This window comes from Trichoderma gamsii (genome assembly GCF_001481775.2).
Source record: "Trichoderma gamsii strain T6085 chromosome Unknown Scaffold_13.2, whole genome shotgun sequence".
In the NCBI taxonomy this organism is placed as follows: domain Eukaryota; kingdom Fungi; phylum Ascomycota; class Sordariomycetes; order Hypocreales; family Hypocreaceae; genus Trichoderma; species Trichoderma gamsii.
This window is the reverse complement of record NW_020171350.1, coordinates 717995-739542: the sequence shown is the minus strand read 5'-3', so window position 1 is coordinate 739542 and position 21548 is coordinate 717995. Positions and strand designations below refer to the sequence as shown.

Here is a 21548-nt window from a genome sequence, read left to right as displayed (position 1 = left end):
CATTACCGCTTAAAAAATTGCCGACCTAAAAAAGCAGTACACCCAATGGCCACAAATATTCCAAGCCAAGCCGTGGCTGCTTTTTGCAGTATTTTCCTCGTAAACCTATCTCTTGCTGCAGCCTCATTGACATGCGGAAATGGCTGATTTGGGATTCTTTTATCCAGAAACTTGCACAGTGGCTCCCATCCGGATCCCAGTTCCACCTCAAGTAAGCGCTCCTTTGGAACCGTTTTACGCACATATTCGTTGTGTTGCTCAATCCAGAGTGGGTTGCATTTGTATCCGGTCCTATCTTCAGCTCTGTGAAACCATTAGTTCATCAATTAAACACACCTGGTAGGGTAGTGCTGGAGAAGGGCGTCTCACGCTTCAAAGAACCCTCGCGCTGTGTCAATGAACCATCGGACACCGGGCAATGGCATGGTGACATAGCCCATTATTTTGCTGCCTGCGTTGTCGGACACTGTCTTGAAGCTTTTCCACCAAGCTGCTGAAGGGCGTGTGACAAGCACGAATTTTGCATCTGGATATAGCTCCATGAGCTCTGGAATGAAGTCAATGGCGGTCACATCGGTTGCGCCAACAAACCCTGAAAAAGCATCATCCAGCGCTTCAAGCAATTGAGTACGCTTGCCTGCACGCCGATATCGATATATTTGATTCCATTTCTTGCAGTAGGCTAAGCCATGTTAGCCCGTCTATATAAGCTTCAAATGGAAGAGTAAGTTGTGCTCACCATCTTCTCGATTAAAAAGCTGGGTAGCTGTATGGTGCACTGGTCCGTCAAGAAGTAATTCAAGGGCGTATGTGTAGGACAATGTTCCAGTTCTGGAGAATCCAGCATCTATTACTTTCAACCTTCGACTTTTATCCGTCGGTACAGATGCTACTTGTCCCATTATTGATATAGAGCTTGGAAAGTAGCCGAAAGAGTCACTATCGCAGCACCTATAGGAATTGTGGTAATATGCCCGCAGAATATAGAGCTTATCTATTATTTGTTTACTCCTCTTGATGTATTTTTAGACGCACGCGAGAACAGATCCAGGCACTTTTTGAGTTGCTTTAGTGAAGATGCAGGGAAATTAAGTCCTAAATGACTTGCTATAGGAGAGATGGCAGTCTTACCTCGTAAGCGCTACCCAAACCTTTTATACGCACTATGATGGCTTCCTTTTCTCCAGTGAATGCAGAGCTATGGATTCAAGACCAAAGCAACAAATGCTTTCTAGTGTAACACTTGACTGTATGGCGTTGGGCGGCTTATCGCTTATCCCATATCCACTGTGGCGCCAAAGTGTCTCAATACACTACGTTTACAGCCTATAAACTATGGAAAATGATAAGTGTTGCGCTGATATTACTCCTAAAATTATGAGAGATGACATAGATCCTTTGACACATGTGGATAACTTATCTAATTTATTGCTTCGCTAAGCTTCTTTCTACAAAAAAATATTCTTGCAGAATATAGGTCTTTCTCTAGTCCTTGCATGTGGAATGAAGCGAAGCATACTGTGTATAATTTCGCCCAGCATGGAACATGTAGCAGACTAGGCCAGTTGAACATATATTTCATTAAGCTAACGTGAAAATTTTTACCGCAGCCAAACGATGAGCGTAAGTAAGATGATTGTAGAGCTACAGATTAAATAGCCTGTGAAAAGACGTCGCATCGAGATACATCAGCCTTCTATATGCTCGAAGCTCGTGAGCGGCTGGGAAGGCTCAGTCAGAATGGTAGTAGGCGTAATCACTGTCGCTGGCGATGTCCCTGCAGTGATTGGGCCATCATCAAGATAATCCCAGTCTTGTGGCCCATCCTCATCAAAGACATCCCATGAAATAGATGACAAACCGCCATGCCGTTGATTTACCTCAATATGTAGGCTCATAGGCATATTCCAATTATGAACAGATATCTAAGCTATACCTAGACCAGGGCTGCATAGATGTAGTTTCCCAGGTGAAAGTACTTCTGGTTATTATTCTTAAATCTGTGTCTCACTTCTTTCTTCCAATGTTTGTTATAGCCGGCGCCACCTTATACAAATCAGCCCCTCGATAATCGATTCCTCGTTGCCACTTCTAAAGCAAGGAGTATGTCCATATAATGGCTTCCTTGGATCCAGGTTTGCGGAATAGCGCCCAACATGGCTCTGCCCTCCTTCAAAACCAGGGCCGGGCCTTCGGGACCACAAATGTCACCCACCCCACTTACGAGGGCGCTCATTCTTGAAGTTTGACTGGAACTCACAAACAATTGGACCATTTCGTCATCATTCGGCCGATCTAGACGTATAAATGTGAGGTCGCCATCCCGCGAGTGGGCATGCTGCCTGAGTGGTGGCTGTGCACTTGATTCCGGGCTATCGCAATCCAACTCTTCCCCCCCGGAGACAATGCCGTTGTGAGAGGGGATTCGTCCCGGGGGACTAGTTGGTCCATACCCTACGGAGCTTTTCTTTCTGGGCGTGTAGAATCCATATGCCCAGAGCGCCAAGGTTGCATAGAAAATAGAAAGAGGTTCGTAAAACGCTGCTCTTGAATATCGTCGGATGTGCCAAAAGACGCAGCCGCCATGGATGACCGCTAATCTGGCCTTAGACTAGAAACAATATTTCAGTAAACAGGGCTAACTGGGGATTAATTGCCGATATTTGAGACCTACACCATCCCTTTGTGTCCATTCACGAATGATATTCTCAGCCGCTTGTATCGCCTTTTGAGAATGACTACGTCGAAAACCAGCCTCATTATCATTTAACATTGGCAACACTGATTCCCCAATTGCTATTAATGCCACACGTGGCACGAGGAGCACTATTCGAGAGTAGTGAAGGTGTAGAACCATTGGATGCTCCGCTCCGGAAAGGGATGCTATCTTTGCGTTTGCGGCCCAGTGTAAAACGTCAACACCATCAAGGGCGGCATTTCTCCAGTCGGATACAGCATTCGAGTGCTGTACAGAATGGCCCAAGACTGTAAGTTTCCGAACCCTCAGGTTCAACGATTCAGAGGAGGACACCGGGAATACGCTTCTGCTTTCGGAGGTTGGAGTCCATGATGCTAGCTGCCGACTGTGGTATGTAGTTACTTTCGCAATCTCATTATATACCTCGTGTAGAATGATACAGTGTGAGAACTCGCCAAGATTGGGACGAACTGACTTGGCTTGAAATAGCTCGTTTGTAGCTTCGGAGAGTGATGGGTTTCCTATATCTGCGTTAGTTGTCGTCTTATAGGTATGAGTGGATTATTCAGCAGAATACACCGTACGTTCTGTTTTTGTAATTAACCCGAACCAGTCATGGCGAGTCTGGGCCTGCCATAACTTTTCCTGAGGCAGGGCAAAGTCGGCAGCGGCCCCACCACTTTGATCGATATCAAAGTTGAAGTGATAGGCCATCATAGAGTTAAGAACCTGTTGATAGCTTCAGTGATTGAGACTATACATAAGAAGGTAGGAGCATTCATACACGGCCCGTAAAATATAGACGGCGCCAGCTTTCAGCCTCAACCCATTCGTCCCAACCATTAGGCTTCAGCGCTTTATGGTCACGATACTCCAGAAGATGTTTATGGCTTTGCGAGTTTATTAATGACAGGGTAAAGCTCCACATACTTCTCACAGCTGAACTGGGCTCCTTGGACTCGGAATAAAAGATCCCAACATGATTCAATATTCGGGCCTGTAACCCTGGCAAATCGGTCATCTGCTCTTCCGAGCGCTCAGAATCTTGCTGTAACAAACGTCTGCAGAATTCATGAAGCGGTGAGGAACAGGTTGTTAGTTCCTGTGATCGAAAATAGTGTGAGCCAACCGCAGCCATTGCGATTGTCAACACAATTGATTTGTTCACGTCCAAAGACGCCAAGTGAACAAACGGGAGGATTGGATCAAAACATTTCCAGTACAGTTTTACAAAAAGGTTCAACAAAGATAATGGCGGAAAGTTTTGCGTCTCAAAACAAGGCAAATGCGACTGCATTTGAGGAGAGATGTTTTCATAATGTTGAAGAATAGTGTTATATGTGAGCTCAGAAATCGTTATCGAAGGATCGCAGATACTGTCATCGAGTGGGCCTATTCTTTCAATGTCTGGAAATACATCATCGCGCTTCGCACGGGTTGAACAAGCATTTCGCGCACCGTTAGAGCTTGTTGCATATAAGTCTCCCCGTTTGTAACTCGAGAAAAATGAGCCTTTTGCTGAGGAGATGTCGGCTATGGACGCATTTCGTGAAGCACCGTTGGAAATCTTGTCATCGATATGTGCTAGAGGGGGAATGTCCAAGTTCCATGATTGCCCTTCCAGCAATCCATTCGCTATAGTGCTAGAATTGATGGAAAGCCATTGCGCATCGTCAAAAGGTGAAAGAAGAACCGTTCCGTCTAGCGTAGGTCCTAAATTCAGGTCAATCGTTTCGTCAAAGGGTAGCCAATTGATTGGCTGGCCAAAGGCCTCTGCGCCCGACTGAAGCCCATCATTCCGGAATGGCCACAGAGCAGATCCAGAATGGCCAGGTGCTAAAATGCTCGAAAGTTGATTATCAGAGGTTGGAGAGCCAGATATTGGTGTCCATGGGGCAGTCTGACCTGCGGTAGTATACCGCCTAGTGGATGAATCGGAAGCTTTATCTGGCTGGCTATGGGTTTGATCAAACATCAGGGCAGTCAGATTATGGCCATTATCGTTGATGTCTTGTAAGTTCTCTTGTAGAGCACCCGAGGATACTAGATCGGCGACAGAAACATTCTCGGCATGGGGTGATTTCGATGTGCTGGTGATTTCTCCAAAAGAGTGGTGGTCGAAGCTATCTTGCTGTTGGCTTCCCGGGTATACACAATCCAGGAACCTACGAGAACATCGCATACATGGTAGTTCCTTGGTGCACTTTTCTCTCGCTTTTGCGCAAGCATTGCAGGCTCGGGATTTGCGTGGTACGGAGCCATTTGAAAGAGGTTGAACAGGAACCTCTGTCGAGTCAGCAGCATGCGCTGATCGGTGCTTGGATAAAATATCACTGAGAGCAATATCAGCACAGTACATGTTGAACAGACAAAAAAAAAACTGGAATAAGGGAGGCAATACCTTCTAGCGAATTGTTTGTTACAAACATGACAAGTGTATCGCTTCGAGGCATCATGATTGCGAAGATGCCGCCTCATGTGCTCTGGCCGGATGAAGCGACGATGACATTCTGGGCACTGAAGTTTTCTACCATCCATATTCGAGGCGCAATGAGCTGCAGGGTCTTGCATTGTCTTGATAATGGTATCAGCTCAAGATCCACGATAGAGAATTCTGTGACTCTTTTCTTTTCTTTTCTTTCTTTTCTTTTTACTTGAGATGGCAAGTCAGAAGACTTGCTTGTCACTGGAACGAGGATACAAATAGCCGCTTTAGCATAAAATCTGGGGTTTAGCATTTCCCCACAGGCCCGTGTACGGATTGCCACTTAGTACCACGAAATTCAGTTCAGCGTTTACATGCGCGCCAATCACGTTCGCCGTCGCCTCTAAGCATAACTGAGTTGTTCTCTATTGCAAAGTAGTCTGGAATAGTAAATTCTGATCTATAAACGTTGGCTCGGCTTAGGCCAACTGTGTAGCCACTTGGTGGGCATTGGCCGACGATGCCAGATGTGTTTAAAGCAGAATTGTCTGCAAACTCCATTTCAATTATTGCGTTGTCTAGTACCTTCCTCGTAACGGACCGAAAAGTCACTCTTCCTCTCGGCGTAGCAACACCCGCATCTCTCCATTTCCACCTCTGTTGGCTCTTAAATAATAAGGTATAAAAATGCCGCTCCTTTCTAATTTATCATCGCCAATCGAAGCATCAAATATTGGCCCATCAATGCGCGCAGACACATCCTCATTCGCAAGCCAACATTTTGTACGTAGCTCAAGATAGACCTCTCCGTTCGGCATGGATTTTGCTTCTTCCGATATGGGCTCGCTTTTCTTGAGAGCAACGTCACGGAAGTGATTATGCTGCCACGGGTTATCAACATCTTCCATACAATAGACGATCGGACCACGTGCGATCCCAAGCACGTTCTGACCCGTATAAGGGTGCGGCGAGATGTAACGCGGCTCAAATCCTCCAATGGTGATGGAAAATCTTTTGTTAACATTCGTGTAGCTAGGACGCAAAGTCAAATAACCTTTGTCGATTACAAAGTCATCTGAAGCCGGGACTGGTGTCATTTTAAATTGTCCCTGGCACCAAGATGGTAAACGAAGTCGAATTGTAACGTTCCGAGATTCCGAAGACAGCTCGAGAGCGACATGGCCATCCCCCGGCCAATTTGAAGTCTGCTGCAAAGTGACTGTTTCCAACGATGCCGTGGTATATGACAGATTAGCACTCGTGTAGAGATGGATATTTATCGCAACCCCTGTTTCGCTCTCTTGAACGTGCCAGATGTAGCCTCCAAGGCTGCCAAATAGTCTAGTCAAATTGGGCGGACAGCATGCGCACCAAAACCAGTCCTTGCGTATGCTCTTATCAGTATCAGAGCTTGCTAGCTGGTTAACGTAGGTGAATTGTTTCCCATCAAGACTCATTGCGTTCATTATGTTATTGTAAAGACACAGCTCCATGACGTCTGAGTACCGTGAGTCGAGGTCAAAAGAAAGTAATCTCTCTGCCAGCATCATGACGCCAATTGAGGCGCACGTCTCTGCGTAGCAACCGCCTTCATTAGTGCCGGTGGGTAGAAAATAATCATACCCAAAGCCCTCCCATTGTTTAATTGCGCCAATCCCGCCGGTCACGTACATTTTCTTGTTCACCATGTTGGCCCACAATCGACATACGGCTTCCATCCAGTCATCAGGGTTACTCAAAGCCTTGTAACCTGTATGGTGCAGTTGGACCATATCAGCCATAGCTGTGAGCAAATACACTGCACGTACAGAGTGTCCTTCGATTGTTTCCTGCTCCAAGATAGGCTTGTGAGCTTGGCAGTACCAGTGAGAATCCTTTTCGGGATACGTGTTGGGCCGAGTGTACGGATTTTCTTGTCTTTGCTGGGCTTCCCAGTCAAAGTAATGCATTCCGTGCTGGCCAGACGGATTTCCCCGCTCTTGAAGGAAATATTGAGCTAGTTCGTAGGCCTCTTGAGACTTGGTGACCGTATAGAGTCTTAGCAAAGCCATCTCAATCTCCGGATGGCCGGGATATGCATGCAATTGACTTTTGCCACCCCCAAATGTGCTATGAATCAAGGACACATATTTGAGGATGGGGTCCAAGAGGCGAGTGTTTTGGTAGCACTTGTGGTGCGCGAGGGCCGCTTCAATGAGATGACCTGCATTGTACCTAACTATCGGATTAGCTCGTGCAGGTCGGTCCATTGGAGAAGACTAACAATTCGTGCATGTCGCGAAGGTTTGACCACCTCTTTTGGGGCTCAACAACTGTATAGTGCACGTTGATATATCCGTCAGATTGCTGAGCGCTGCGTATCATGTCAACTAATTCTCGGACGGCAAGGTCAATACTGGCATCATGTTCCCTCTGGAGAAAGTAACAGGCGCTCTCAATCCATTTTGCGACGTCACTATCCCAGAATAGGTGAAAGGGAACCGGCCACATGGACTTGTCATCATAAATCGGATGCCATTTGAGCTTAAAGCAGTCGTATCTTCCCGTCTGCTTAAGCTGTTGTAATTGTGCGTGTAGTGTAACGCTGGCAATTAGATGTCTTCGTCGCGAAAGAATGGTCTCTCCGAAAAATGAAGTATTTTCGAATGTAGACTGAGGATGTGACATGTTGACGAGTCTGGTGATGCGCATTGAAGCGTTAATATTTAGGCAGATTGAAGCCGACAGGGCACTCGATGTGCTTTATTCAACGACCGCGGCTTTGTAAAACGCAGCTAGTACTTTTGCTTCCACTGTTTTGGGCCTGTGCTGGAGAATACTACACCATCAGTTCGCGTTATTTACTTCCGAGCAGTCTTCTTTTTTCTCTTCTGTTCTGATTCAAAGCTTCCTCTTAGAATTAATTCCACCGTCAATGTTGTTCAAAAGCTTGACCATGGCAGGCTTAAGCATATGCCGTTTAGAATCCCGGTGGACCCCTGCTAAGTCTGGGGAATGTCGATGCTCCATGCGGCAGCTCCGGTGGATCGTGGATACAGATGATGCCACACCTAGCGTCTATTGACTCCAGGCTATTTAGCGTTAAGATTTGTGCCTGAATTGAGTAAAATCATGTCACAGACAAACATTTCCGGCACTTGATTACACTGGATATAGTCCACTGTTACGTTAACTGTGCCCACTCTGCCTTCCCAACGGCAGCGCTACACCATTTACCCCAATCTTCGCAACTGAGAATATTATTCATTGAGTGGGGAAAATTTCATTTTCAAGTCACTGCAACAGCGTGACTTAATGGAATTGTTGCGGTTTATGTAATGACGTTCGGTATACTTATATCACCACGACAAGGACCCAAGCTGATACGATATCTACATGCATATACGAAATAGCAGATTTCACTGCTCTATATGGGTCTATTAGCAGAATATAAATACTTGTATTACGGCGAATGTGACTTTCTTGATAAATCTCAAAATGCTATTTAATGTTATGTCAAAGATCAAATTCGAATGCCCAACCCGCAACGGTGTCAGTTTGATATATGGGAAAAGTCAAAGATCCGGCACTATACGAGTGTGCGACCGTATTCCGAAAAATAGGCGCCGCTTGAACTGAAAGCGGGTTGCTTCCATCAAACTCCCATGTACTGATAGAGAGAGATCCAGATGCTGGTTTCCCAACAGACGTCAATCCATTCAGAGTCACATACCAAGTTCCGCTCTGTAGCTTTGTGCCAACCATTAGTCGCACGCGGTCCTGTCCGATGGTGGCATATACATCTAGGTGTGTATCACCAGATCTCTCAATTGTCGCTCTGTGGCCAGTCATATTAGTGGCGTAGTAACGATAGACCCAATAGCCCGGTGCTGGTGCGTAGTCTGTGGCTGCGTAATTCTTTGGGTCGGCTTTCTTCGCTGTGGGTTCTCTTTTAGCAAACTCTACTAATTGTCGTACAGAAAGACATTTGGTGTAGAGGCGCCTTACTGATGAGATTGGCAAAAAGATCATGTAAAACTGTTCCGCCCTGCCAATTTCCTAACAACCCGATGAAATCAAAGCGTTCCAGTCCGGCAATCCACCAAATATACGATCCAGGAACCATTTCTTTGTATTGAGCGTACTCGTTGACGTTGACCTGTCTCTGCGGAGCATTATATGTCTTTAGAAGTGCCGAAAGACTCGCATTTGTGTAACTCGGATCATTGGTGGTATCGGTCTCACTCCCTTCCAGATGATAGGTATACTGGTCGGGAATCGTGTTATTGCCAGCCACTTGACGCAACCATTGTGTCCACCACACATTCGTCGCTTGTGGGCGATAGGCCAAGCTGGGACCAACAATCTTCATGCTGTTGAACCTTGAATCTGAACGAATGAGCTTATGAGTCCGGATATAGAGATCAATCCATTGCTGCATGCCCCCTTTGCCCTTCCAAAATATACTGATGTCAGGTTCATTCCATATCTCGTAATTTGTACCGTTAATGGCATTGTTTGTATATAGATCATTCAAGAGTTGGCGGACAAAATTGTCGTAGTCATCCCATTTGCCGTTGTCACCAGGCCAAACACTGCTGGTATTGGTATTGTCTGTTCCCCAGATATCATGCGCCAACCAGCTTACTTCGGCGTTATACTTACGACAGGCGTGATAATTGGAGAGTGAAGACTGAAATCGCCCGCGGTATTCTCCTAGTCCCCATGTCCAACCACGATTGGGAGCGCCAAGCTGAGCCCCCCCAGTGCGGCAACCCCGTATATCAAGGTCAGTCCAACTGGCGTTCGCGATTGTTAGTCACAAAGCACGGAGTGGAATGCAAGGAAAGAACTAGCTAACAAGTGGGATGGTATTTGCCCGCTATTATCTGGAATACCATAGATAAAGCCAGACGCAGCATGTTTTGAGGGTCCACGGGACGCTGCAAGGTTTACAATTGCCGTGTTATCTGCTCGCTGCTCCAGTACTGGCGAAGCGCTGGCAGAGATCAGGCTCAAGGCAAGCCACAGAATTGAAACCATGGTGGTGGATGTTTGTCTTCAGTGTGATGCAGAGGCAGATAGTAAAGATGAGAACATGAGTCTTTATGACCGCGTTGCAACCATTAATATTTCTAGCATTTGGATGGCATCCGTATTATATACGCAAGAGACGATGTCAAGAAGCGCATACTGTTTCTCTCAGTTTAAGCGATGCTCAAAGCTGCTTGTGGGTGTGCATCTTAACCAATCATTGCCTTTCTGTATCCCACCGGGAACGGTTTCTGCATCTGGCCGGAGTTGTGGAGATCGGAGAGCATCACCCGGACTCTTCCCCGCGCGACACGAATTAAGCAATGGTGGAGAGCTCCGCCTAAGCTGGGGTATTGCCAAGAATAATACTAGGGAATGTAAACCCATCTCTAAAAGATATATGGAGAGTTGTATTGCGTTTCTTTGACCGTACTCGTGTTATCATATCAGTAAAGGTCCACTGAACAGGTGTGATCATCGACAACATACTACAAAAAGTTCAATGGTCTGGGCTGAATGATGGGCTTTTTAAAGGTCAGTGTTATCAGTTCCAACAAGAAATATGACTTACACGTCGATGTCTCTTTCTAGACGTTTCTTCCGCCGGGCGATCGCTATGCGGCACTCTTGCTTTACGGCATGGTGCTGTCGACATGCTTCAATGGATACGACGCAGGTATCATGACTGTTATTCTTGCAGATAGCCAGTTTATCGAGTACTATAGCGTTGATGCCAATCGCTCTGGTATTATTGCTTCCATTCCGTGGGCAGCCACTGGTGCGTTCTCTGACTACTAAAATCTTTTTGTCAATCAGACTCAGGTGATTGAATAGCCTACTAAACTATCTCCGACCAGGCGTCGCGCAACTCTTCCTTGGGGGTACCCTCGCAGGCCTCTTAGGACGTCTATGGGCCCTCCGTATTTCAATTGTCATCATGATTGTTGGGGTCGTAGTACAGTCAGTACCGAATACGTTTGGAGTCCTTATCCTCGGCCGACTGTTAAGTGGCCTTGGCTTTGGGTGCGTGTACATAGCAACGAGTCTCTATGGTAAGACTATATCGCCAACTAGCATCAACGTACTGTACAATTCTAGAAGCTTACTGAAACTTGCAGTCGCGGAATGCTCACCCAAAGCGCTGAGAGGGAGTTTTGTCGGCACAGTCACGCAATTCGGCTACCAGCTAGGAACCCTAATTGCGTTTTGGGCAGGCTACGGCATGTCTTTCCACGATCACCCGTTCAACATTGCATGGCGCGTTTCAAACTTGATTCAAATACCAATTGGTCTCTCTTTCATCTTCATATCCTTCTGGTACCCCGAATCGCCGCGATGGGTACTTGAAAAGCACCCAGAAGACACAGATCGTGTGATGAACATTTTATGCAAACTTCGTATGGGAACTCCAGACTCTACTCATGTGCAGGAAGAGTACCACGAGCTCATGGCATCATATCTCTATCGCCAACGCTTTAAATCTGGCTATATCCGAATCTTCACCTCAGCAGCCCTGAGAAAACGCCTCCTATACGGTTTTTATGCTACAGCGCTTCAGCAAGCCGGAGGTATCGCCGCGTTGACCATGTATGCCGCGATAGTATGTTCTCACTCTGTGCAAACACCGATTGAACTTGGAAACCTGACTCGCTATGATTAACAGATTTATAAATCGCTGGGCTGGGATAAAGGCCATCAGGCTTTGGCCATCAATGGCATTCAGGCAGTTTTGCAACTCTTCATTGTGCTTATTAACACTGTAACCGTCGACCGTTTCGGTAGGAAGGCACTATTGATTGCGGGATTCTCAATCCAAGTCCTGGCATTACTCATAATGTCTAGCCTAACGACTGCATTCCCTCATAACGATAACAAGCCGGCGGCCGTCATGGAGGTTGTATGTCTCTTCATTGTTGGCATGACATATTGTTGGTCAAATGGTCCAATCGCCCCTGCCATCGCGTCGGAAATTTTTCCGCAAGAAGTTCGAGACAAGGCGTTTGGCATTTCTCTGCTTGGACAGACCGCATGTCTCTTGGCAATCACCCAACCCTGGCCGAAGTTTAACGAGGAAGTTGGCGGGAGAAGCTACTGGCTTTTGCTAGGACTTAACACCCTTTGTTTGGTATGGAAACAGGATTATGTCCTTCATCTTCTTCAAAGCATGTCATAGCTAACCTATACATACAGCTAAGCGTGATATTTATTCTCCCGGAAACCAAGGGAGTATCCCTAGAGCGCATGGATGCAATATTTGGCGAGATTGATGCCGTCGAAGCTGGCGAGGAGGCTCACAGAGACAAACTGGAGATGGTGGATGTAAAACAAGAAGAAGTGACTTTGGGGACTGAAATGAAAGGGTAGAGAGCACACTGGGCGTTGTGGTCCGTATGTTTAGGTAGTTAGATTCGAAGCTCTCGTGGTAGGTCGCTTACAACCAGTGAGAGATCGGGTAAGGAGGAATTTCACAGGAAGCCGTGCAATGTGTACCAATAAAACCGTGTGCATCAGTTGTGCGTAAGTCAAATTAAGATCCCGTATTGTTTAATTTTCCTTATTAGAAGATAGTTATCAGTTTCTCGAAGCAACACAAAAAAACAATCTATAACATTTGCAGAGTCCCAGTTCGTCAAGATTTGGTATTGTGGCCGCCATTGTAGTATAGAGCGGTACTAACCACCACTACTTCGGCTAACACTCGACCATCAATTAATTATAATCATGCTTTTGCAGAGAAGAGCTTCTCGATCCTCATGCTAATTGCGGCCAAGACAAGCACACCTCCACCAACAACGGCTACCACAAAAGTGCGCTGTATAGCATCCGTGACAGCATTTGTTGCTTCTGCTTTCAAAACTCCGTGGAGCTCAGAGAACAAGGTGCTTTGAGCGCCAGCAACAGCCCCCCGAATCTCGTCAGCGGCGAATCCTTCCCCTGCCAACACTTTTTCGAGATTAGCCATAGCACAGCTCTGGAAGATTTGGCCCGCTATTACTAGTGTGATAGTTGAGCCTCCCAGGCGACAGACGTTCTGTAAGCTAATTGCCCGTCCAACATCTGAAGGGCCAGCCTTGATACTGGCTATAGAAAACCCGAGAGAAAAAGTCATGCCTGTGCCAATGCCAATGATAATCATAAGACCATATATAACCCCTTGCTGCGTTGATGGCCTAAGATACACCATAAATAGGGTGCTACCGATAACAGTGAACAATCCACTTATCAGATACACCGGCATGTAGTATTGAATTTGCGGCAGGAAGCGACCTGTAGCAATATTCGTAGACACATTGATGACTATATATGGCAAAAGCCGTACAGCAGCCATAAGAGCTTTATCTCCATGAACAAATTGAAAATAAATTGGAATAAAGTAAATCATGCAGAATGCTGCCGCAGCATTTGCGGCCGTGGCAATGCAAAGAGATAATTGGGTGCGTGATTTCAGTAAATGAACAGGAAAACTGCGGTCTTGAGGTGTTGTGAAAATGCAGAACCATTGCTGAAGAATGTATCCGACAAGCAACGCCCCAAATACAGCCCATAGAGCTATAACCTGCGCACTAGACCAGGGCCATTGGATGCCTGCTGTGGTTGCAGCTATTGCAAATGTTACCCACATGGCTGCGCTTAAGATAAATCCTAGGAAATCTAGGTTGGCGACTCTTTTCGAAAGACTTTGATCTTTCGCTAAATGCAATGATGGCAAGAAGGTCAAATAAATAGGAGCTGTGACTGCAGCAATAAGAAGATTGATATAAAAGGCCCATCGCCAGGAAGCGGATGAAATAGCGAAGGCGCCGCCGACAAGGGGCCCTAAAACTGCACCTGCTCCCCAGCAGAAGCCTATGATAGAGATGTAGAAGGCACGTTCTGAGGGAGCAGTTATTGCACTGAAGTAGTTTAACGCACCGAGGAATAAGCCGGCACCTCCAGAGCCAGCAATAACTCTTCCGATAATGATGGCGCTTATATTAGGAGCAGCACCACACACGGCAGAGCCTAATTCGAAAAGACCGAAAGAAACGATATAGACCCATTTCATGTTGAATTGTGTAAAGGCTATTCCAACAGGCAATACAGATGCAGCAGAGCCTAGAGAGAACCCGGCACCGATCCAAGCTAGCTGGTCAACGTGGCCGAAAGCCTCAATGATAGAACTCTGGACATCGGCGGCAATAGTAGTATCAAGCCCGAAGATCAAGGCGCTGATATATATCGAAGCGCATACCAGAAGCCATCTGATACCTTGGATTTCTCGTTTCTGTGCTTCGCTGGTCCTGCCACTGTTCTCGACATTTTCTTGAGAAGGAGAAATAGGATGTTTGAGCCTGCTCTCTTCAATTTCGAGATCCAGAGCAGCAGTTCGTTGTACCATTTGGTCTGTCGTGTAATGATTTGGCACTCCTAGTGACGGGCTCGATAGATCCGCGGTGTTGACGGTTTCTGTGTTGTCGGGCGGATTTGCCATTCTCGGTTTGTAGATTTGTGAACCAAGGCAATTGTTGTCAAATGCTGTGGATTGTAGCAATACACTTGCGGGCGTAGTTGGAAGTAGTAATACCCAAATCGAGCAAGAGAAGGGGTAAAGAGGTGAAAAAGATATAGTTGACTGCACACTAATCGTACAATTGTGCGTCCTTCGCTGTTCGTTGTAACTGAAGAAGATACAGTTTTCATTTCGAGACTGATTAGCAAATCACTCTTACCAAAATGCTTGAATCGTTATCACTTAATTACTAAACTTCAAGCGCTACTACTAATTGATTTACAACTTATAACAGTGGAGTCTATCTTCTGTATACTACTCCTAGATTAGAGAAGATCCGCCGCCGTGCCTCTTGATGGGGTTTGAACTTGTTCAAGGGAATATATAGTACTTAAACAAATGCATATTAGGAGTTGATCATCTGCCTTTCAGGAGAACTTCAGAGTGTCTCTTTCGTATTTTTGTTCTCGGAAAGTATCAAGCCCAACATGCTTCTTCCTGTTGCGCCATAGTGTTCGCTCAATCAGTTTCATAGACTGACTCTACATAATGTCTATTGTGTTCTCCAAGGGTGCAATGTTTTACAAAGGGGTAGAAAAAGATGTGCAATTGGTCTCGACGATGCTGTCAAGTCCATTCCCCAATGGCGCAAGGATATAAGCTTTGACGGCATTATTCTAATTACAACCTGCGCCCTCCAAACCAACTGCGCCCTCTGAATGTACTGCGCCCTCTCAATAAATTGCTGTGTAGTTCATATTGGAAGGAATTGCTTGACTAATGATTTACAGATAGTTCTTAGTGCAATATTACAAATCAGACTACGAAAGGAGGTAGCTCATCTCGGGAATAGTTACGTCTCCCAATTATCACTGCTTAGACTTTACTGACAACTTCGGATCACGTTGGGCCAATGCCTGCCGAATGTTATGCCTTAGCCTTGCCGAAGCAGGTTATAATCAGGGATTTCCAATTTGTCCATTGTGTTCAAATGTATCTACTTTGACAGGCCGAGGCACGAATCTTTAACGAGTAGCAAGATGGTTGGCAAAGTCCCTATTGCCAAGGCATTCAAAGCGCTAGAGAGTGCTTCTACAGCATCCTACTTGCGGCCACAGCTTGATTGCTGCCTCGTCCGTTGCCACATCCATTGGCTTGGCTAGAGCACTCAAAGGCCTAGCTGTCGAGGGCCGTGTGCGCATTCTAGGTACACCAGCTGAAGAAGGAATTTGCGGCAAGATTAAGCTGCTTCAAGCTGGGGCTTTTGCGGATGATGTCGCGGCTGCCATGATGCTTCGCCCACTTGCGAGTCATTCTTCGCCGCAAGGCATCATGGGAAATCGCGGGTTCCAAACTAATCACTAATGTGAGACTGCAGGTGGATTTCCATGGACAGTCTGCTCACGCTGGTGCGGCGCCATGGAATCGCCTCAATGCTCTGGACGCGGCGGTGGCGACTTATGTAAGTGTCTCAACGCTGAGGCAGTATGCTGCGGCAGTATATTCCCTCAGACGAGCGCATCAACGTCATCATAGCGGACGGTGGAAGAGCAGTCAACATCATGCTAGCAAAGCTAATAATGGTATTCGCCGTGCGAGTCCCAGCTTGAAACCAAACAAAAGTGGCTGGTGCAGCGAGTGAGGAACTGCTTTGAGGCGGCTGCTACAGTCACTGGTTGCATGGCTACGTACACAGAGTAAGAAAACACACAACAATATCGTTGTTGTGTTATATTAAGAAAGTCCAAGTTCAAGCTAACACTGCCTACTTATACATAGACTGGTGGCATACAAAAATTTCCGAATCAACGACACTCTCAGTAATGAGTTAGCAAATGCCATGGCGGCAATGGGCACCAAGTTTATCGCCCGGAGTGATAAGCCCTTCACAGCTTTGACAGATATGGGCAACGTGTGATATGCTGTTCCCAGCTTTCACGGCGGCTTCGGCATTGAGGGACGAGACAACGCAACGCTACATCAGAAGCCCTTTGCTGAAGCAGCAGCCTCACCGGAATCATTTGACATAGCAATGCATTGTGCCAAGGGTTTGGCACTTTTAAGGCGGAGAGTTCTTCGCGACGATGGCGCCGCCACAAAGGCGATGAGAGATCTCAACGAGAAGGAATAACTGCGACACCAGGAATCAGAACCGGTGGTCTCACACAGTCGTTTCTCTATTGAATCTAGAAGGAATAGTTCAATTACCTAGCATCCAATGTCTAAAACTGTGCGAATTACAATCATGTCTTGGGCTCTCTATATCTGCGATAATGTCTTACGCCAGCCTGAAGTGACACGTAGTTTTCATATCAGAAGCAACTACAAATCTCTAGCGACAGAATTTTAAGGGCTTGTGCTTTGAATTCTTACCAGATTTTTTGGGAAAAAAATTTATAGTTTTTTACGTTAAATTCAGTACACGATCAATTTCTCTTCCTCTGCTCCTTTCACTCTTGGCGTAAGCTGAGCGATAGGAGTATTTGTGCTTTACGGAGTTTAGTGGGTTAAAGAATTTAGCCAATATTGCCATACACAAAGTGTAGGATTGGGTAATCAGCCCCTAAAACTGGAGGCAGGAGTAGCAATGACTCTAGAAATGCATCAATCGAAACCTGAGAGCATTTGGAATAGTCGAAAGATGCTACAGTATTCATGTGGTGGTTTCATTCTAGTACACAAACCTTTCTCCATTGGCGCTTACGAATTATTTCAATTTCAATGGGTAACGTAATACTCTACACTTTGTTCTTACTCAGCTCCATGCCTCGGTCTTCAAAAAGTCTTTATACATTCATTGCAGTGACTCGTGATGTTTACTGTGCAATATCTACATCGCGAGAGGAGAGATGAGTAAACAAAAAATCCCTGTTTACTGATCACAAATGTTGACTAATCGTGAATCGTTACTGCGAAAGCCTCATGAGTAGTAAGAATTACAAGAATTTTAGGAGAATACGTATAATGCGCTATAAAATTTAGGGCATGGTTTAGGTATATATAGGTAGCTATGCCTCCCTGAGAGTTGCCAGCCAAGGCTTCCATCCCATTTTCTTTTTACTTGATATAGCATTAGTTACATACGATAAGACCAACGTTCGATCGAGGAAATTTACCATGTCAAGTTCCAAGGCTCCAATTTTGGTAACAGGGGCGGCTGGAAGAGTTGGTGGAGTTGGAGGGCGTGTGGTTGAACTGCTACGAAAAGCCAACCTACCGGTGCGCGCACTCGTACGTCAAGAAGATGAGAGAGCGGACCGATTGCGCTCTCTGGGGGCAGAAGTTGTTGTGGCAGATCTCCGAAAACCAGAACAAGTTCTCCCTATTCTCCAGGGGTGCCAAAAGATTTTTTTCTGTGTGTCTGTCTCTGCCGATTACCTCGAGGCGACAATGGTAATGGCTGCAGCTGCAAGGGCCACATCAGGCATTGAAATCATTGTCAACTTGTCTCAGATGACAGTGGCCGAGATGGACTTGACTCATACAACGGATTCCCCCCAGCATAAATTGCAATGGCTGAGCGAGCAGGCACTCAACTGGTCCGGCGTGCCAGTAACTCATCTTCGACCAACCGCATTCCAAGAAAATGCACTTTTCTTGCAAATGCCGGCCAAGGGCATTAAGCAGTCAGGCACAATTCGACTACCTTTTGGGAAGGGCCGCGTTTCCCCAGTCGCTACTCGAGACGTAGCAGAGTGTGCGGTTCAAATTCTTTTACACGCTCAAGATTATGTTGGCAAGACCGTGGAATTGACTGGACCAAACTCAGTCGACATGTTTGAGTTGGCGAAAGAATATGCATCTGCTATTGGGATTCCAGTGCATTACGAACCAATACCTTTCAAAGTATGGAGCGAGCAAGTGTCCCAAATTGGATGGCCTGCGCATGTAGAAAATCACATTTCTACTATGGTCAAACTTGTAGAAGCAGGGCGGTACGACAGGTATACGGATTCAGTTCAAACGATCCTTGGTCGACAAGCCACACCTATTTCGTCAATGATCAAGCAGAATCTCGATATTTTCAAGCCGCAGTAACGGCAAGATATTTCGTCGATCTTGAAGCATCTCAAGTGGACATAGTATAGCTTTGTTGAATAAATATAAGATGATTGCACAGTTTACTCAAGAAGTGGGGATATGACTGCCATAATTTCCTAATGTTGTGTTGCGCCAAGACCCGCAGCCTCAGGATCATGGGAAACTCGGAAAGCCAGCGCCAGCTATGAACATCGTCTGGCTTCTAATCTCTAAGCATTGCATGGTACCTGCACCACTGAAAGAGAATCTAAGCATTTAAAATGGATTGAAGTAATTAACTAACTGGAGTACATTCTCAATTCGTGTATTTTGTAATACAGTCTATACATATTAAAAACATACCGGTCACTGATGAGTTGGAAGCTAAATCAAAATACCTAACAGGGACTTGGTAGCTAAGCAGAGTTCTTGTTAGATGGGCCGGCAACGTCTGGATAACATTGGTATCTGTTATCCGTACGAACTGACCCAATACAATCCCAACAAGTCAGGATATTATCAGGGTCAATCGCATTTTTAATCGCCTTGAGCTTGTTGTAGTTCTCCTTGCCCCAATAAGCTCCTACTGGGTCTGTCTCAAAGACATCTGCTTCATTCTGGTAAGCTCCGCTATCTGGTGCGAGAGCACGCAGCTTGTCACCAGCGGCATGGACGGCTGAAAAGGCCGTTGAAATGGTCTCTTTGTCGGCCTGTGATGCAAAATTTTGAATCATAATAGCATGCCAGGTAGACTTCCTCCAGGCAGGGGTGACTGAGCTGTCTGCGAAGCTTTCTCCTGGCGACACGGGCTTGTAGCCATACGGAGCCGTCATGAGAATCTGCACGGGTGCCGTATAGTTTACGCTCAGCGGGTCTGTCTGCGAGGCACTGGTCGGGAATGTCAGGTCATTCGATATTTGTGCAAGGGCGGCAGCGACGGCCTTTTGCCCTGCCGATTCGGCGAGCAGATCACTGGGAATCAATCTGCTAGCCAGTGCGACGCCGATACCCGCGCTCTCCAGAATCGGGACCAGTTTGGCTTGATATGCTTGCCAGATGGTAGGGAAGCTGGTGATGTCGGACTCTATCACCTGAGCGCTGTTGTTTGAAGACGCGACAAAGCCAAACAGCGGCTGCATAGAAGCTTTGGCATCGTCAAGAGATAGTGCCATGTTGTACACCTGGAATCCGATGACGTTACGGCCACCGCCGCCGGCAAAGATGCTTCCGCCCCAACCTTCAGAAGCCCATTTGTTGGCATTTTGTGTAGCGAGGTCAAAGAAGGCATTATATGCGCTGATGCTTGCCGCAGCAAAGAGGACGTTTACGACCTGTATTTTCACCTTGTCGTTAACCAGCTGCTATACTTAATCCCATGAGAGAGCAGGCAGAAGCCATGTGAGCGAATGGCAATGGGAAAGAATGTAAATACCTGAACTTCGCGTGTATCCCAAGCTCTGCTGGTGACCTCCCATACTACACCAAAGGCACTTCCTCCCCCTCCTCTAAGAGCAAAGAAAAGATCTTGGTTATGGCATCGACTGGCGGTCACATACGTGCCATTTGGCAGCATAACTTTCATCTCAAGAACGTTGTCAACACCCAGGCCAAACTTCGGAGAGAGGAAGCCATGTCCTCAGCCCAAAATCCATCCACCTGCGGCGCCGACTGTGAGATCTGAGCCACCGACCAGAAAGATGTCGTTTGCTTCGGCGAACTTATACAGTCCTTCCCATTGCTGGCCCGCTCCGTATGTTACGGCCTTGCCTGCACCAACGTGACAACCAGCGGGAGTGAAGTTGGCAGAGAGCTCGATCTCTGGCTGGACGTTGTGAGTCCATAGTGCAAGCGTACCAGGCCCCGAGCTACGCCCTTTGTAATCATGGCCTGTGTTCTTGACAATAAGAGGCACACGATGCTTCCTGGCAAATGAAAGACCAGCTTGAACGTGAGACACGTCGCTCACATTGATATAGTAGTTGGAGACGCTGCCTTGAAAACAGACGGAAGAAGACGGGACAGACTGTATAGGATCGCTAAAGTTCAGACCGCACCCCTGACCGGTGGCTTGGCATGTTGCCCAGTTTGTCTGTGTCTGTTAGCTTGCGATGTTAAATAGCAGCCGGGTGCACAATACGCACGTTTAAGTAGCCACCAAGCTGGTTTGCATGAAAATGCGAGTCCAAATAGCTCGCTTTGATGATCGAACAAGCTGCCTTGTCACTAAATGCAAACTCCCCAGAGGAGTTGTGGTACGTGGAATAGCATGGTTCAGCCAATGGTTTAGCGGCGTGTAGTCTCCCGCCCACAGTGGCATTGAGTGTTTTCCAGTCTGCCATTGGAACGCTTGGTCCATCACATTCGCGTGGGCTTGCAGTAATATGATATCCTGTTACACCATTTCCAGCTATCAGCAGTGCGCTGAGAGAGGAGGATGTAACTAAGTACATAGTAGCAATTCAAGAGATGGGATAGAAGTTAACAAAATTTAGTAGAGCGTCCTGAAACTGAATGTATGTGTAGAGAAGAAGAAAACAAATAACGAACAACACCAGCCTTATTTATACAACTCGTTCCCAGTTAATAAAGTCTTGTATACCTATTATTAGTCTCCGGGTAATCAAGCTAGCAAAGCCTCGCTTGTCCCCCTTTAGAGTTGAGGCTATGCGCTTGGTTATCGGGTGATTTAAAGCTAGGTATTTGGGCAGAATGCTAGACAATTTAAAGGACTGACAAGCGTGGATTACAATTTCTAAACCAGAAATTGTGTATACGACTATAACAATACGTTCACAATTTACAGCATCAACAATGATAACTTGGAGAATGCATATAAGTCTCATGTAAATTGAAATGATAAGTACTACTTCAAAGAGTTTAATAAGGATTATAGGTAGCCTATA

The 21548-nt window shown here is 46.3% G+C and overlaps 7 protein-coding genes across 7 annotated transcripts; 2 read left to right on the top strand and 5 right to left on the bottom strand.

Moving 5' to 3' along the window:
- Positions 1–365: 365 nt before the first annotated feature.
- On the bottom strand, positions 366–902 carry TGAM01_v204661 (hypothetical protein; the record flags this gene model as incomplete). The annotated part of the gene is made up of 2 exons (XM_018804442.1): positions 366–682; positions 740–902. The coding sequence occupies 2 exons, from the start codon at positions 900–902 to the stop codon at positions 366–368; spliced, it is 480 nt and encodes a 159-aa protein (XP_018662255.1).
- Positions 903–2056: 1154 nt separating this feature from the next.
- Positions 2057–5057, bottom strand: TGAM01_v204660 (hypothetical protein; the record flags this gene model as incomplete). The annotated part of the gene is made up of 5 exons (XM_024549481.1): positions 2057–2611; positions 2675–3219; positions 3283–3427; positions 3483–3746; positions 4116–5057. The coding sequence occupies 5 exons, from the start codon at positions 5055–5057 to the stop codon at positions 2057–2059; spliced, it is 2451 nt and encodes an 816-aa protein (XP_024405821.1).
- Positions 5058–5731: 674 nt separating this feature from the next.
- Positions 5732–10145, bottom strand: TGAM01_v204659 (hypothetical protein; the record flags this gene model as incomplete). Its single annotated transcript, XM_018804444.1, has 6 exons — positions 5732–7337; positions 7387–7679; positions 8570–8603; positions 8836–9064; positions 9111–9716; positions 10001–10145. 6 exons carry the CDS (start codon positions 10143–10145, stop codon positions 5732–5734), a joined length of 2913 nt encoding a protein of 970 aa, XP_018662257.1.
- A 510-nt stretch (positions 10146–10655) lies between these two features.
- TGAM01_v204658 (hypothetical protein) lies at positions 10656–12500 on the top strand (the record flags this gene model as incomplete). The annotated part of the gene is made up of 6 exons (XM_018804445.1): positions 10656–10670; positions 10728–10914; positions 10994–11188; positions 11255–11736; positions 11800–12261; positions 12327–12500. 6 exons carry the CDS (start codon positions 10656–10658, stop codon positions 12498–12500), a joined length of 1515 nt encoding a protein of 504 aa, XP_018662258.1.
- Positions 12501–12855: 355 nt separating this feature from the next.
- On the bottom strand, positions 12856–14607 carry TGAM01_v204657 (hypothetical protein; the record flags this gene model as incomplete). The annotated part of the gene is made up of 1 exon (XM_018804446.1): positions 12856–14607. The coding sequence occupies one exon, from the start codon at positions 14605–14607 to the stop codon at positions 12856–12858; it is 1752 nt and encodes a 583-aa protein (XP_018662259.1).
- Positions 14608–17742: 3135 nt separating this feature from the next.
- TGAM01_v204656 (nucleoside-diphosphate-sugar epimerase family protein) lies at positions 17743–18663 on the top strand (the record flags this gene model as incomplete). Its single annotated transcript, XM_018804447.1, has 1 exon — positions 17743–18663. The coding sequence occupies one exon, from the start codon at positions 17743–17745 to the stop codon at positions 18661–18663; it is 921 nt and encodes a 306-aa protein (XP_018662260.1).
- Positions 18664–19061: 398 nt separating this feature from the next.
- Positions 19062–21095, bottom strand: TGAM01_v204655 (ent-kaurene oxidase; the record flags this gene model as incomplete). Its single annotated transcript, XM_018804448.1, has 4 exons — positions 19062–19976; positions 20078–20220; positions 20302–20734; positions 20787–21095. 4 exons carry the CDS (start codon positions 21093–21095, stop codon positions 19062–19064), a joined length of 1800 nt encoding a protein of 599 aa, XP_018662261.1.
- Between the last annotated feature and the right edge of the window lie 453 nt (positions 21096–21548).